General features: G+C 39.4%; 1 protein-coding gene across 3 annotated transcripts in view; it reads left to right on the top strand.

Moving 5' to 3' along the window:
- LOC137939035 (calcium-dependent lipid-binding protein-like) overlaps positions 1-16,437 on the top strand; it is a 58,894-nt gene that overhangs the window by 25,639 nt on the left and 16,818 nt on the right. For all 3 annotated transcript variants that reach the window (XM_068784202.1, XM_068784204.1, XM_068784203.1), the window contains 4 exons: positions 8,072-8,190; positions 8,298-8,396; positions 8,816-8,896; positions 9,031-9,116. In XM_068784202.1, the coding sequence (XP_068640303.1) occupies positions 8,072-8,190; positions 8,298-8,396; positions 8,816-8,896; positions 9,031-9,116 (385 nt within the window). The remainder of the gene's footprint in view (positions 1-8,071; positions 8,191-8,297; positions 8,397-8,815; positions 8,897-9,030; positions 9,117-16,437) is intronic.

A 16,437-nucleotide genomic window follows, 5' to 3' on the forward strand; every position in this document is an offset into this window, starting at 1 on the left:
CATTAGGACCTACCCTTTTTAGCACCTTAAAAGGTCCTGCACTATATGCTAGTAACTTTCGAGCAGATCCTGTAAAGAACTGTTCTGGTCTAATCTGAAACCATGACATATCACCTCCATGACTTATCTCCCACATTAAACCGTTTATCACATTTATGTTCATCAGCCTGAAGTTTGCATTGGGCATTACTTGGATGCCTTTAGTAACTTCGGCATGTAGGTCTTGAAACCTACGTGCAAATGAGGTGGTGGATTCTGAAACCCTAGTACGAGGAGGCATGGGTATGAGGTCTAAAGGTTTCCTAGGCTGATAACCATGGACAACTTGAGATTGACTCATGCCTATACAACTATTGACAAAATTATTTTAGACAAATTGGGCTGTTGGGAGAATTAAGTCCCAAGTGCAGTGGTGATCTCCTATGAGGCATCAAAGTAGGTTTCCCAAGCGGTTTGTTGAAAGGTGTAACCCCAGTATAGTGGCAATGATGTAAAATATCTTAATTTGGGCCGCCTCCCTATTTGGTCACCTCACCAAACTTGGGCCACCTATTGATGAAGAAGATATTTCTTATACTAAGTGGTTAAAAAATGATATTTTGGTTATTAGTTGGCTCATCAACAACATGGAAGAACATGTCTCCAACAATGTTATTCATCTTGATACCGCTAAACAAATTTGGGAGACATGTGATAAGTTGTACTCTAGCTCCGTCAACTTACACATGCCATATGATATTTACCAAAGAATATTCAACACTAAACAAGGAGAAAATATTCATGAATATTTGGCTCATTTTAGAGGCCTTCTTCAAGAATGAAAAATAGCTCAACCTACCTCCACAGATGTCTCTGTCCAAGATAAGAAGAAAGAAGCTTTAGTCACTACCATTTGCCTTGCAAACATTAAGCCATATCTCGAAGTTGCTAAAGTCAACTTCTTAGCACTTCTGCTATTCCACTTTTGATGATGTATGTGCCACATTACTCCGTATTCCAGACGCATCTTCTTCTATTACTGAAGTATCATCCGCTATGCACTCCGGGCATAGGGGAACATCAACTGACCGCGGCTGAGGCCGTGCAGAATAGATGGCAAGGAATGCATTCAGTGTGGGAGATATGGCCACACCATAGATACGTGCTATTACAAGGAATGCACCCATTGTGGAAAATATGGCCACACTATAGAGACATATTATAGAATCCATGGCAAACCAAATCGGATGAAGGCTAATAAAGCCTTGGTAAGTGATACAAAAGAGGACCAGTCTACCACATCAACAGAAAAGAAAACCTTACCAATGATCAATATGATTTATTCCAGAAAATGAAAACATTGATGGTTTCTTCTCCAAGTTCCTCCTCAACTGCTGCTGCCTCCACTGCTTCAGGTATGCTATCTGCCTCCTCTTCATCCTGGATAGTTGACTCAGGGGCCTCCGAGCATCTCACAGGTAACAAAAATCTACTACACTTAGTTTCTCCTTGTCTATATCATAAATTTCTTACCATAGTTGACGACTCTCAATCTAAAGTTCTCGGGAAAGGATCCACCTCTGTTACATCATCGCTTCCGCTCACAGATATTCTTTTGTTCCTACTTTTTCTTGAATCTTTTATCTGTTAGTCAGCTCAAATATTTTAATTGTTCCATCACCTTCTCACCCACTTCTTGTGTGTTTCAGGATTTTATAACGAAGCAAATGATTAGTGGAGGCCGTGAACAAGGGGCGCTTTACTACCTGGACGTGCCTAAAATAAATACCGTTTCAACTAGTGAAATTGAGACAAGTCTATGGCACAATCAGTTGGGACATCCATCCGCACAATCTCTTCATCGTCTTTTTCCTTCCACCAGAGGAAGTCAAAGTTATATTGTGAAGTTTGTCAACTGAGCAAACACCAGAGGACTACATACTCACCTCGTCCTGAACTTAAAAGTGTTGCTCCTTTTTCATTGATTCACACAGATGTATGGGGACCCTTGAGCGTCTCAAATATTTCCCGAGTCAAGTACTTATATTACATTTATTGATGATTTTACTCGTACCACACGGTTATTTCTCTTTAAAGAACGTTCTGAAATACCATCCATATTTAAATCCTTTCATGCTATGGTGTTCACTCAGTTTGGTCAGAAAATCAAAGTAATTTGGTCCGATAATGCCAAAGAATATACTTCCAGAGACCTTGCCTCTTTTTGTCAAGAGAATATCATTATCCATCAAACATCGTGTGCCTACATCCCTCAACAAAATGGTGTAGCAGAATGGAAGAACTATCATCCTCTTGAGGTAGCTCGCAGTTTACTGTATACCATGAAAGTCCCATACTTTTATTGGCCGCATGCCATCCTTACTGCATGCTTTCTTATAAATAGGCTAGCCTCTTCTATTCTTGGTCATAAATCCCCATACTCCTTATTGTTGCCAGATGATGATCCTTTTTCACTTCCCTTAAAAGTCTTTGGGTGTCAATGTTTTGTTCATATTACCTCCTCATAACATAGTAAACTTGATCCCAAATCTATCAAGTGTATCTTCTTAGGATACTCTCGCTCACAGAAGGGTTATATTTGCTATAATCCCACTCTCTAAAGGTTGTGTCCAGGGATGTAACTTTTTTTGAAGATTCTTCATAATACTCTGACAATGCTCCTCCTGGTCTATCTTCAGTACCAACTTCTCCTTGACCGGTTGTGCGTCATGCTACGGAAACTGTTCAACCCCCAGACACACTGCCTGACACCACACCTGCTGAGTTTATGGATCCCACCAAGGTAAGTCCATCTTCTCCTATTGTTTTTGGCCACAAACATTGAGAAACGAAGCCAAAACTTGCACTAGGCCCTCTACTTCTCACCAATTTCGTTTATCCCCTTTATGTTGTCAATTTCTTTCATCTATCTCCTCTATATCAGTCCCACAGTCCTATCAGAAGGCTCTTAAACATCCAGGGTGGAAGGTGGAGAAGATGTGGATATTGGAAAATATCAAAGACTTGTGGGGAAACTCATTTATATTTGTGTAACAAGGCCGGATATATCATATGCAGTAAGTGTGGTGAGTCAATACATGCACAAGCCACAACTAAGTCATTGGCAAGCACTAGAAAGAATATTGCGATATTTGAAAGGAGCTCCAGGAAGAGGGCTTCTCTATAAGAACCATGGTCACTTCAACATAGAAGGATTCTTAGATGCAGACTGGGCCGGATCCCCGGATGACAGAAAATCTACTTCGGGATATTGTACAATGGTTGGAGGGTAGGGGTGGCATCGAGCCGAGCCGAGCCGAGCCGAGCCCGAACCTGCCTATGTTCGAGCCGAACTTGATTTAAATATTTCAAACTCGAGCTCGAGCCTAAAATTGTTATCGAGTTCGAGCCTAATAATTTTAACCGAGTTCGAGCCAAGCTCGAGCTTCAACATTCATTTAAAACTTAAAAAAAAAAATACATGTCTCGAGTTCGTGCTCCAATATTATTTAAAATTTTTCAAAAAATACATGTCAAATAAATTGTATATAAAATTATGCATACATTTTACATAAAATTGGGAATGACCTCTACTTAAAATTGGGTATAAGGGTGGCATCGAATCCAGCTGAGTCCGAACCTTGTTCAAGCCGTGCTTGATTTAAATATTTCGAACTCGAGCTCGAGCCGACCCTAGCCTCGGGCCTAAAATTGTAATCAAACTCGAGCCTAATAATTTTAACCGAGTTCGAGCTCGAGCTCTAGCTGAGTTCGAGCTTAACTTACATTTAATACTCTATATAAAATATATGTTAAATAAATTATATATAAAATTATGCATACATTTTAAAAAAAGAATGATAGGGGAGGTTTAGGATTGAATTTCAATAATGGATTAGAACGCATCAATATTAATCTTTTTTACTCCAAATGTTGTGTAGCTTATTTTGTAAACTTTGAATCTGGCCATAAATTTACTATGGCCTCCTTAGTGCCCCTGGTTGAAAATTTATATTCTAGGAAAAACTAGAAATGTTTTTCCTATGATACATATTTCCAAAAAAACCTTTAAATAAAATCCTATTACTATTAGTGACTTATTAGAAAATTACAAGAAATATTTTAAAATTTTCTTAGGAAAGTTAAATGGACCATTTATTGCCTCTTCTAGGGAAATAAATAAAAATTAATAATCAATCTAATATATTACTATACTTATCGATAAATTTTTAATCAAATAAAATGTCAAACACAAATTGCTATGAAAATTGCCTCATGCTAAAAGCATTACAATATTAACTGTCAAATACTTATTCAAAAATTTTCTATACGATTTTCTAGCCCATCTTGGCGGAAAAATCTTACTTAGAAAATTATATTATTTTTTAATAAGAATTTTCAATTAGAAAAATGTTTACAAAAAAATGAGACACTAATAGTCCCTATAAACTTATTTCTACTAAAATGTATTTTCAATTTCTTCAAGAGCCATGAGAAAGGAGAGTTTAAGAAAAAATTTTTGTTTTTTTTTTAGTTTATGATCTCGCACGTGCGAAATCGTCTTCGCTGGGGGGGGGGGGGGGGGGGGGGGGGGGATGACGGAAGTGGTGGCGACGAAAATAGAGGTGAAGGGAGACGAGGGGAGGAAGAAATCGAACCGACAGCGACAACATCAGACGGGAGGGGCTCGGCGGTGACGAGGGGAGGAAGAATTCCCCCCCTCCCGACTCAGCTTGTTAATGAGCCGGTTTGCGAGCTTTCGAGCCGAATCTTGATTCGGTCGAGCTCGGCTCGTTAATTTAAACTATCCCGGATCTCAAACTCGGCTCGAGATCCAAGTATACCGAATTGAACCGAGCCGAGCTCGAGCCGCTCGTGAACCGGCTCTGTTCGAAGCCACCCCTATTGGAGGGAACTTGGTTATATGGAGAAGCAAGAAGCAGAATATAGTTGCAAGGTGTAGTGCAGAAGCAGAATACAGGTCTATGACACACACAGTTAGTGAGCTTCTATGGATTAGATCCCTTCTTATTGAACTGGGATTCTGTAAAGAAGCTCCTGTGGATCTATATTGCGATAATCAGGTAGTAATACATATCACATCAAATCCGGTTTTCCATGAGAGAACAAAGCACATTGAAGTAGACTGCCATTTCATACGAGAAAAATTCAAAACTGGCAAATTATCTCTCAAACATATATTTTCACAAAGCCAAGTTGTAGACATTCTCACCAAACTGGTCAATCATAAGATCTTGTCTATCATCTACAACAAGTTAGGCGTTTACGATGTTTTCTCACCCCCAACTTGAGGGGAAGTGTTACAATGTGGGACCCACCATGGTTGCAATAGTTGGTGGGACCCACCATGAGAATGTGAGATAGCATGATGGGTCATCACACGAGTTGGCATGAGTTGGAAGATTTGAAGGTCAAGTGGGACTCCTATAATCGGATCACGTGCATCATAGAAGAGTTTGAGTTTGAGTTATGTTAGTCTTCTAATTATGTTGAGTTATTTAATTATGATAGACTTATCTTTAAGAGTTATAGTTTGGGTGTAATTAGAAGAATGGTATTTTAGTTGTACTTGGACTCTACTATTTTCCTCTATTATAAATTGAAGTACTTGTACTCGAATTATAATAAGAAAGAAGTAGTTCTCCACTCCTCATCTCGTGAAGCCTTCCTCTCTAGCCTAAACTCTTCTCCCTTTTTTTTCTCTTATCTTCTCTCTACCCAAGAGCTCTCTCTCTCTCTTCTTTTTTCTTTCTCCCTCTCTCATCTTGCTCGAGATTTCAGTTAAGGGGTCCTAAATTCAATATCTTGCAATGTCTTTCTCAACATTTTCCCAAAAAAGTTGAGCGGTGCTTGTTAATTTCATTTTTGCAAACCTGACCTTCCAATCCTAAGATAGTTCATACCATTAAAAAAATCCGTCTTATCTCACAAACCCACTTGGAAAATACCCATTGATCTTAAGGGCATCAAATGAAGGGCTTTGATTTTTATGTGTTTCAACATTTTGTCTTTAGGTCCCTCATGGCTCAGGATGTAGGATGCGTGGTTCCTGGGAGGAGGGAATATGTGAGGGTGATCACAAGCAAACTCCTCATCCTCAGTGTCATAATCCCTAGGTGAAACTTAGCTTCTACGAGACTTTTCTCTTTCGAAGACGTAATTTCTAGGCAGTGAGCCTATCATTGATGGTGCCTAACTGTCCCAAGATTTGTTTGAGTGTGTCATCTTTGTCATAACCCTAATATGATGCGACCACTATGCAAATGCATTTACTATTGAATTCTATTAAGTAAAGCCCAAACAAGCTCAATGCACTTTAACGTTAGTTTCTTATTTGTTTGTTTTGTGACTAGTCAAGATTCAAATTAATAGATTGCAAAATAACAGTGCAAACACCACTAAGATAAAAGAGTTTATCTCATGCAATGAAGTAGATTGCATCGACTGGCTAAACTCTTAAATTAACACCAAGGATTGACTGCACACATGTACCACAGTCAATTGGAAAAGTTTTTTTTTTTTTTAAATTGGCATAGGTCTTGAGGTCAAATTTTACTCAAGTGAGTTTAACAAGGAAACTAACTACCGGCACAAAAATAGATATTTAATGCAATTTGAGACAAACAGTGGAATACCAAAATAAGAGTTGGAACGACGTAACCTGGTACACCATTTTGGGGCTGACCGAGTCGATGTACGTAAGGTAGATAGTAAGCTGGAGCTGAAACAAATGAGCATGATATCCTCAAGCATGAACTTTTTTTTATTACATGTGTGAAGTTCACACGTATGTGGACGGTCTCCTTCATGAGCTTTTGATTAATCAGAAGCCTCATTCCCTAAGGTCGAGGGATTGGGTTTCTGAAAGATGGAAGGGGCTCGGCTCTGGCGAAAGGTGTCAGCTATGATCAACGGAGGGCTGGTGAAGGCTGACGACAACGTTGGTTTTTGTGCTGACATGGAGGTTTCGACGACGGTTCAGTGAAGCGGTTCTACGATGACGATTGAAGAGGGAAGAAGATGACGACACCAACGGGTGACGATGTTGGGAGCGATGGCAAGAAGATCAGACGACATCGATTTTGCAATAGTGAGCTGATGACGTGGTGAGGGATGGTCGAGAGGTTGGAAAACAACGTTGCTCCAGAATAGACCCAAGTTGCGGAATCTGATTTGGAGTTGGTTGAGGCACCGGAAGAAGAGAAGAAAGAATAAGACAAAAAGAGGAGAGGGAAGAGATGGAGTCTTCGTATCTATAAAAGGTTGACAATGACGGGATCTTCACTCTGATACCAAGCTAATGCGGCACAATTATGCCTGTCCTGAAATTGAGAGTGCAGAAGAAGAACAGAGGGAGACGAGCGATGGAGAAGAGAAAGCAAGTCGAAGGAAATTTCCAAAATCATTCATTCATTAAGCTTTTCAAAGTTATACAATCCTTAAATAATGATTCAAAAAGCCTAATTGATAATTCAAATGACGATAATGCCCCTAATCAAATGAAATAATTAATTCCTAAAAAGAATCCAAGATATGAATAATAAAATTACAAAATGGCCTCTTATCAATTCTAAGTGAATCACTAACCAACCAAAATGTGGTGGGTTCAGCCGTGGCCCTATGGTTCTTGGTATACACTCATGTAATTGGTGGCACAAGAGTGGTGTCCCCACCAAAAAACCTCCTATTTGTGATGACCTAACAAATTCCTCTTTTCTGGGTGAATGGCTTGAAATCCATGCATTACCATATGTGCAATTGCTGGAACCAATGAGCCACTTCAATTAGATACAAGTTTTGCGTTTTGAATTCTCTGTACCCATTGTCACATAGTAGCAACTATGGCATTATCATCTCAAATACTTATCATGACTCAAAAAAAAAGGAAAAAAAATTATCAACTTAAATTCCAGCTATCGAATTTATCTTGTCTTCTTATCCTCTTGCTTGTTGACTCTCTGGGCTGCATTATGTGATTAGTTAGTTTTTGTTTTTCCTCACTGGGTCTTATGTTTTTGTGGTTCCTTGCACCTCCCATGACTAGCTCCATTATTGTTCTAACTTACTGCAGGTATTCGAGTTCAGAGTCTTAATAAAGGTCAAATTACAATGGATATTGATTTTCGATGGGGCGGTGACCCAAGCATTATCCTTGGTGTTGAAGCACTTGTTGCTTCACTTCCAATTCAGGTCTTTCTGTCTGCCATCTTTATTTTTTAAATCATTGAGCAATGGATCCACAGAGCAAACATTATAATTCGTTTGTTGTCCTTTTTCTTTTGTTTTCCTCTCTGCAGTTGAAAGACCTTCAGGTTTTCACTGTTGTACGCGTTATATTCCAACTTACTGAAGATATTCCATGCATTTCAGCCGTTGTTGTGGCACTGCTTTCAGATGTAAGATGTCTCATTGTTTAAATATTCAGTTTCATTCAGGTCATTTATTTATTTCTTTATTAATTTTTTATGGAAGTCTGCTGACATTTTTTTGTGTGCTAACCCTTCTTACTCAACATGTGCACCTGTATTTTGATGATCTCCTTAGTACTTGGGAGGGGGAGGGTTAGGGTTCATGTAGAGCTCACCCGAGTGATGGCCTCATGCAGATTTTTCTCATTAATTTGATTGTTTTGTGGTTGGTACAATCCATCATATAAAAAATATAATTTCAGTAATGCAAATTAGATGGAAGTTGCAGGTTGTGGTTACTTTTACATATCCTTGCTTCTTTTTGAGAAAAGTGGGTCACCGAAACTTGCTTGTTTGAAATGGTACACCATGACATCTGTTCATTAACCATTGTATGACTAATCCAGCCGAAGCCTCGCATAGATTATACATTGAAGGCTGTTGGAGGGAGCTTAACTGCAATACCTGGACTTTCTGATATGATAGATGTAAGTTTAGTACAATCGTTAACTTTTGCTTTTGCAATTTTGTTTTCTTTCAGTATCTACAACAGAACATTTATTTTCTAATCAATTCAGTTTCAACTGTTACTAAGAATGTAGTGAAATTGTTGGTTTGTTAGGACACTGTGGAAACAATCATCTCTGATATGCTCCAATGGCCCCACCGAATTGTTGTACCAATTGGTGGTATTCCTGTTGATACGAGGTAATGGATGCCTGCAATGATTTTGTTCCGAAGATTAAATCTTAAAGTTTTACAAGTTCTTTGATTGTTTGTGATTGGTTGCCTCATCAATTACCAATAGAATTGGTTTCAGAATCCTAGTTTAAAGTCTGATTATTTCTGGTGCCCGATTTGGCTGTTCAAAATTTAATCTCTACTATGTCTTTAAATGTATGCGTATACAAATTGTGTAATTAATCAATGTGAAAGGCAACATATATGCTTGAAATACACAATCCAGATTCTAATATCTTCCCTTAAAAATGATTTCAATTGTAATCTGTTTCAAAATCCAATAGAATTTTTTATTGTAATGTATTGTTTTCATTTTAACATTTGGTCTTCATATATATTTATCAGATCTGAACATTTCCTTCACTGGCTTCACTTTTTCTATGTAAATATCATTGATGTTTGTCTTTGGCATTCTTGATCTATAAATAACATAGAAAAATGTCAAAGTGGTTTAATGTGAGCTATTACCTCTTGCATTTGCTGGCCATGATTTCCAGTTTTTCACTTTGGAGGTGTTAGTGTGTTTAGAATTATTATACTGCGGTTCTGGATCCAAAGTTGCATCTCCTTTGCCAGTTATTATGTGCTTCTTAATGGGACGGTGTGTGGCTATTTTAAGGGAACCCGTGGTATTCGTCAGGGGGACTCCTTATCCCCATTGCTCCTCAACGCGGTGGCTGAAAAGCTCTCCACCCTAATCTATTCGGCCCAAGAGATGGGTTGGCTCCTTTCTATTGCCGAGTATGAAGCTTTTGACATCCTGATTCTCCAGTTCGCAATTGATACCATTTGTTTCGGTGTGGGCACTATGGGTTAGATCAGAAAGCTGAGTGCTGTCCTTGGCCTCTTCGAGTTGGCTTCAGGGCAGAATATTAACTAGAGGAAAACCACTCTGTTTGGGTATTATATCGACGACGCGGTTCTCCAAGATATGGCCAAGTTTCTGGGGTATGCTCTTGATTGCACCCCAAGTATCTACACGGGCCTGCCTCTGTTTGATGCTCGTCCCAAGGCCACACTTTGGTTCCCTCTCATTGAGAAGTTTGAGAAGAGGCTTGCTACTTGGCGAGGTAAGCTCTTATCTATAGCGGGAAGACTTACTCTATTGAAGTCGTGCTTGGTGGGCATGCCCAATTACCTCCTATCCTTCATACATTGTCTGGCCTCATTGTGTTCTAAGATCGATTCTATCTGTCGGCATTTTGTCTGGAGAGGTTCCGATGACACCTTTAGATATCATCTTGTCAGTTGGAAGGAGGTCTATCTGCCTCGGTTTAGAGGTGGTATGGGTATCCGGCCTACTAAAGACATGAATTGTGCCCTCCTCAAATGGATTTGGAATCTCAATTCCAAACATAGCGGCTTGTGGAGGAATATGGTGAGATTCTCTCTTGAGCTCACTTGTCATGGGTGGAGAGAGGGAGGCGCTCCTCGCTGTCTATCTCCGATATGGAAATCTGTATATAAGCTGCTCCCTACATTCAAGGCCGCGACATCCTTCTATCCTGGGAATGGGAGGACTCCTTTTGGACTGATGAGTGGTGTGGCCCCTGCCCCCTCATGGAGGATTACCCTGGGCTATCTAGGATTGTTGTGGATTTGTCCTATTCGGTGGTTGAAATGTGGAATAATCAGTCTTGGAGCCTTATCTTTTATCGGGGTTTGAATGAAGTGAATGATGAGGAAGCCATTACTTTCTACTCGCTCTTATTCAGCCTCAACAGTGTCATCATTCGGGACCTGATTCACAATGAGTTGCTTTGGAAGCCAAGTGTAGACGGTATCTTCTCGGTTGCCTCAACTTACTCCCACATCAGGGAAGATGACCCCAATGTGCCAGAACACAAGGCCAATTTTGCCTAGAGACTCTCGGCCCCAAACAAGATAAAGTTCTTCTTATGGACTGCCATTAAAGAGAAAATGCTCACTGTGGATTACCTCCACAAGCGGGGTTTTACTGCTCCTGATAGTTCTTGCCCTTTCTGTGGCGTTTGTGAGGATTCTGCTTAACATGTTCTCCTTCACAGTAGCTACTCTTGGAGAGTTTGGATGGTCATCTTTTAGAAAATTGGAATCTAGTTGGGCCTTCACCAGGATCTTTTTGGCATTATCCAGAAGTTTTTGGAAACTGACTGCCTAGAATCGGCAAACTGCTTCTCTTTGTTTGACTCACTCATATCTTGTGGTGTCTTTGACTTAAGCGAAAAAACCGGCGGTTCAACAGCAACATGGAAAGGATTGTCTCTTGCACTGTGGGTATGATCTCAAGTTGGTTGCACACCGGGAAGGAGTTTGCTTCCCAGGCGGGTATCTCCCTTTGCTAGAATTGGAGTTTTCTGGCTCATATGGTGCGGCTGAATGGGTGCCTCCTCCTAGTGATTGCATCAAGCTGAATTTTGACGGTAGTGCTTTGGGTCGCCCGGGGCCACCGGTGAGGGGGGAGCTTTTAGAAATCACAAAGGAGAGACAATTCTATCCTATGCGGGGGCCGGTTGGTATTGCAGACTCTAACATCGCTGAAGTGACTGCTTTTCTCCATGGAGTGAAAATTTTCAAGGACCGTTTGTGTGGAAAATTGCTCATGGAAGGGGACTCCAGAGTTGTTAGCAATTAGTGCTCTTCCTCGGCCTCGCCCCCTTGGTGTCATTGGCCCACCCGTTCTTCTATTTCTGACATTGTATCTACCATTTGTTGTACTTGGAATCATATTCCTAGATCAGCCAATTCCTGGGCTGATAGATTAACTAAACTTGGAACCTCCTTGAAATCTCTCATTGTATTCGACGGTCCCCCTACCTTGTAATTATGCTCTTTGCAACTTTTTAGTATAACTCAACACTAATCTATTATACTGAAATTTTTTCACTAGAAATCTGCAATATGTATGTGGAATTCTACTATAAATATCTTCTGAATCTTGAATTCCAAAGTGTGTGAGATAACTAGAATTTTTATCTACATTTCTATATAATATAAATTATAATGTTGAAAACTCTGAGTTTTATAGCTAGAAGAAAAAAATGGAATGAGTGAGAGAGAGGGAGAGGTAATGACGGGATGCTGAAAGAAGACGAGAAAGAATTGAGGAAGGAAAAGAGAGCAAGATCAGCAGTGTATCAAAATGAAAATCAAGGAAGAAGACAAAGTTCTACATCAAACAATGAAGATCAAAGAATCAGAGAGAAGGATCAGATTCGACAACAACACAAAGAAAAAGATCATGCATCTGCAGATAAAGATGCTATGCATGGACATCCAGAGGATGAAGGTAACTCTGATTGGCGAGTTGTAAGTAACAGCAAGTGGTCAAATTCTTCAACAGTGGAGGCTGCAAACAATTTTTTCCGGTATGGTTCTTCATCCTTCAGTTTTCGAAGAGTCAACACTCGAAAATGACCTATTATAAGGCTCACGGTGAGGAATGGCATGAAACGTACAATGACCCTCATTGGTATGTGCAAAATGACTCTTGACTTCAGGATTCAAAAGCTGGGCAAGATTATTATATCAGCTTGCTTAGAGGAATGACATGCAAACATATTCTTGGCTGAAATTTCCCTACTTGGTTTTCTGCTACTAGACGTCACCACGGCAAAGAGATCCCAACCAGCTACTGGACACTGGACATTGTCGTTTGCTTTATTCATGTCCCTATTTCATCAGAATAAGGAGATGCCACAAGAAATTTTTTTTAATACATGACTGCGGAAATTAATCAAAAAGCACTTTCATGGTTTGGAGTGGAGGCTTTTACCAAGGCAAATATCTGAGCTCAACAAAAGAAAATTTAAGGAAGGAGGGCGAATAATCTCTCAGGAGGCGCCAAAGTACACTACAATAAATTGGGACATCAAATAGAAGAATAATGAGAAATTATTCTGAAAAAATAACTTGGGTAAAAACAAAAGTTAAATTACAATAAAACCTAATTGAGAGAGAGAAACACATCACCTTTGTAAATTGACGTAATGTGAATCTACATAACCTGCTCTTATACAATGTTGAATTTCTAAGATAGAGAAAAAATCCATTGATTTGATTATAATCGAGCACAATGAGCTTCTAAATGGACTTTCTAAGGATTTTTCATGAACCGGCTCACAACTCCCATAACAAATGAGATATCCGGTCTAGTAACTGTAACAAAAATCAGTTTACCTACTAATCGTCGGTATTTAGTTTTATCCTTGAGTGTAGGACCCTGAGTGTCATGTAGATTATGATTAACTTCCATGGGGGTGTCTAAGGGTTTAACACCTAATAAACCATATTCCTGTAACATGTTCAATATATATTTTCTCTGTGAAAGAACAATACCTCGCTTGTTACGAGCGACTTCAATGCGAAGGAAGTACTTGAGAGAGCCCAAATCTTGTCTGAAAATGTGTGGCCAAATATTATTTAGCTTATGTAATACCATCAAAATCATCACTGGATAACACAATATCATCTACATAGACAACCAAAACCACCATACCGGTCTTTCTTTTAAGTGGGAACACAAAATGATCACAATGGCTCCTATAAAACCCAAACAGTAGTACCACATCACTAAACTTCTCAAACTAGGCCCGTGGACTCTGTTTAAGTCCTTAAATAGCCTTCTTTACTATTAATATTGTTAAGGAATAGTCCCACATGGATTAGTGAGTACAAAGATCTTGAGTTTATTAGTTGGGAAAGATGTTTCCTAAGGTGGCTAGTCATTTTGGGTTGGGCATTGGACCCAACTTAACAAATAACTTAGCACTATTCCAAAAAAAAAAAAAAAAAGTCTTCTGCAACTTTTTCCTGTCTCCCCTTAAGCAACATACCCTGGAGGCTGCTCTGTATGCACTTCCTCATGTAGACCACTATATAGAGAGGCATTCTTCACATCGAGCTGAAAGAGAGGTCAACTGTTATTAACAACCACAAATATTAAGATACGTATCGAAGTAAGTTGGGCCACAGGAGAGAATGTCTCAAAGACATCAATTCCAAAAGTCTGCGTATACCCTTTGCGACCAGCTGAGCTTTGTACCGTTCAATAGTGCCATCAACATTATATTTGATAGTATACACCCAATGACACCCCATAATAGTTGCTCCTGCAGGTGGATCACATCGATGGCTTATTCCTCGAGACACCAAAGCACTCCTCTCATCATCCATAGTTTGTTTTCATTTTGGAAAGCACAATGCTTCCTGCACTGAATGAGGTATATGGGAAATAGACAATGACATAGCAAAACACTTGAAGGATGGGGACAAAAAATCAAGAGACACATATTTGGATATCAGATGAGAAGTACAAGATCGTTTACCTTTTCGTAGACTAATAGGCAGGTCCAAATCAGAGACAACATGATCTGTAGGCAATGAGAAAGCTGGTGGATCATGAGTAGAGAGCTTTGTAGAAGTAATTACTTGAGGCACTGCAAAAGCATGAGAGCGACGACTGTAAACTCGAAGAGGCAATGAAAAACTCGATGAAGCTGGTACATACCAAACTGCAATAGGAACATGACTATTTGAAGGAGATTCAGGTGATACAGGAAGCTCAGTAGATGATAAAAAATATGAGTATGTTCAAAGAAGGTCACATCGGCTAACACATATGTCTTTCGTCGAATAAGATCATAACATTTGTACCCTTTTTTTCGACAATAATATCCCAGAAAAACACATTTGACAGATCGAGGTAACAAATTATCAATTGAAGTTCCAAACAAATGAACAAAATAAGAACATCCAAAAATATGAGGAGCCACATCCAACAATTTACAATTGGGCTTTAAAACCTGATGAGGAACTTGATCACTCAAAATAGATGAGGGCATACGATTAACCAAGTAGCACGAAGCTAAAACTACATCTCCCCAAAAGGATTTTGAAATATTTATATGCAGTAATAGTGTCATTGTAACCTCAAGGAGACGTCTATTTTTATGTTCAATCACCCTATTTTGTTGTGGTGTATAAGGGCAGGACTTTTGATGGATAATACCATGAGAAACACAAAATACTGAAAATTTAAGGTTAAGATATTTCAAACCATTGTCAGTACAAAGCACACGAACACATGCACCAAATTGATTTTTTATTTCATTGAAAAAAATGAGGAATACATTAAATACTTCGGACTTCTCCCGTAGGAGATACACCCAAGTGACTCTACTGAAGTCATCAATGAATGACACAAATACTAAAACCAAATGGGCTAGGAACCTGACATGGACCCCATACATTAGAGTGGACTAATTCAAACAACTTGGTGCTTTGACTAGAACTAATTGGGAAACTGGAGCGATGATGGTTTCCTAGTTGATAGGGTTCACAATCAAATGAAATATCAGTTGACAAAGAAGGAAAAGTTTAACACAACTTAGTTAGTGAGGGATGTCCCAAGTGCAGATGCCACAAGTAAGAAGAATCTACAGTAGTGATAGCTATAACTCGAGAAACGGATACATCATCCAACATGTAGAACCCTCCCTTCTCATGTATTGAATTAATCGTCCTCTTCGTCTGCAAGTCTTGGAAAACACAAGAAGTAAGATAAAAGGTTACTAAATAGTTTAAGAGTTTAGTTATATGACTCACAGACAAAAGATTACTGGAAACTTTGGTACAAATAAAATAGAATCTAAGGATATTTGTGGAGTAGTGTGAACTGTACCCTTCCCCTGAATGGGAGAGGTGGATTTATCAGCTAAAGTAACTCGACGATATGAATGAGATGGAATAATGGACTGAAATAGGGAGGGCACATATGACATGTGTGTAGAGGCTCCAGATCAATGATCCAAGAGGGGGGAATGAGACACATTCAATGCATTCATACTTGTATAGGCCATCATGGCACTTGCTGAGGAAGGAGTCTTGGTAGTCTGAGAAGCAGTAGTTGAAGTAGTCAGTAGATCCATTCGCTATAATAATTGCTGCATTTTCTCATAGGATCCAGTGTGTGAGGAGGCATCCTTATCTATGACTATAGAGTTGGCCCAGGTAGGCTTACCAAAATTTTCGCAGTATTTCTACGAAATATGATTAGTCCTACCACAATGAACATATTGCCGATCCCCCCCCCCCCCCCCCCCCCAAATTATTTCGGCCATGGTCATGGGTAAGAGTGATCTCTACCTCTATTATTACCACCATGAACTGACTGTTAGAAGATGGGCCCAAGTCCACACGAGTATGGAGAAGGCCCACACGTCCAAGAGGGGTGACATGATTGTAAATAAGGTATATCTCATAAAGATGGCACAAGGGTGTAATTAGTCAAAGTAAACATGTCTACTTA

The sequence above is a fragment of the Aristolochia californica genome, unplaced genomic scaffold (genome assembly GCF_029961685.1).
Source record: "Aristolochia californica isolate CCGP_79_NKW_82.1479 unplaced genomic scaffold, dmAriCali1.0.hap1 SCAF_8, whole genome shotgun sequence".
In the NCBI taxonomy this organism is placed as follows: domain Eukaryota; kingdom Viridiplantae; phylum Streptophyta; class Magnoliopsida; order Piperales; family Aristolochiaceae; genus Aristolochia; species Aristolochia californica.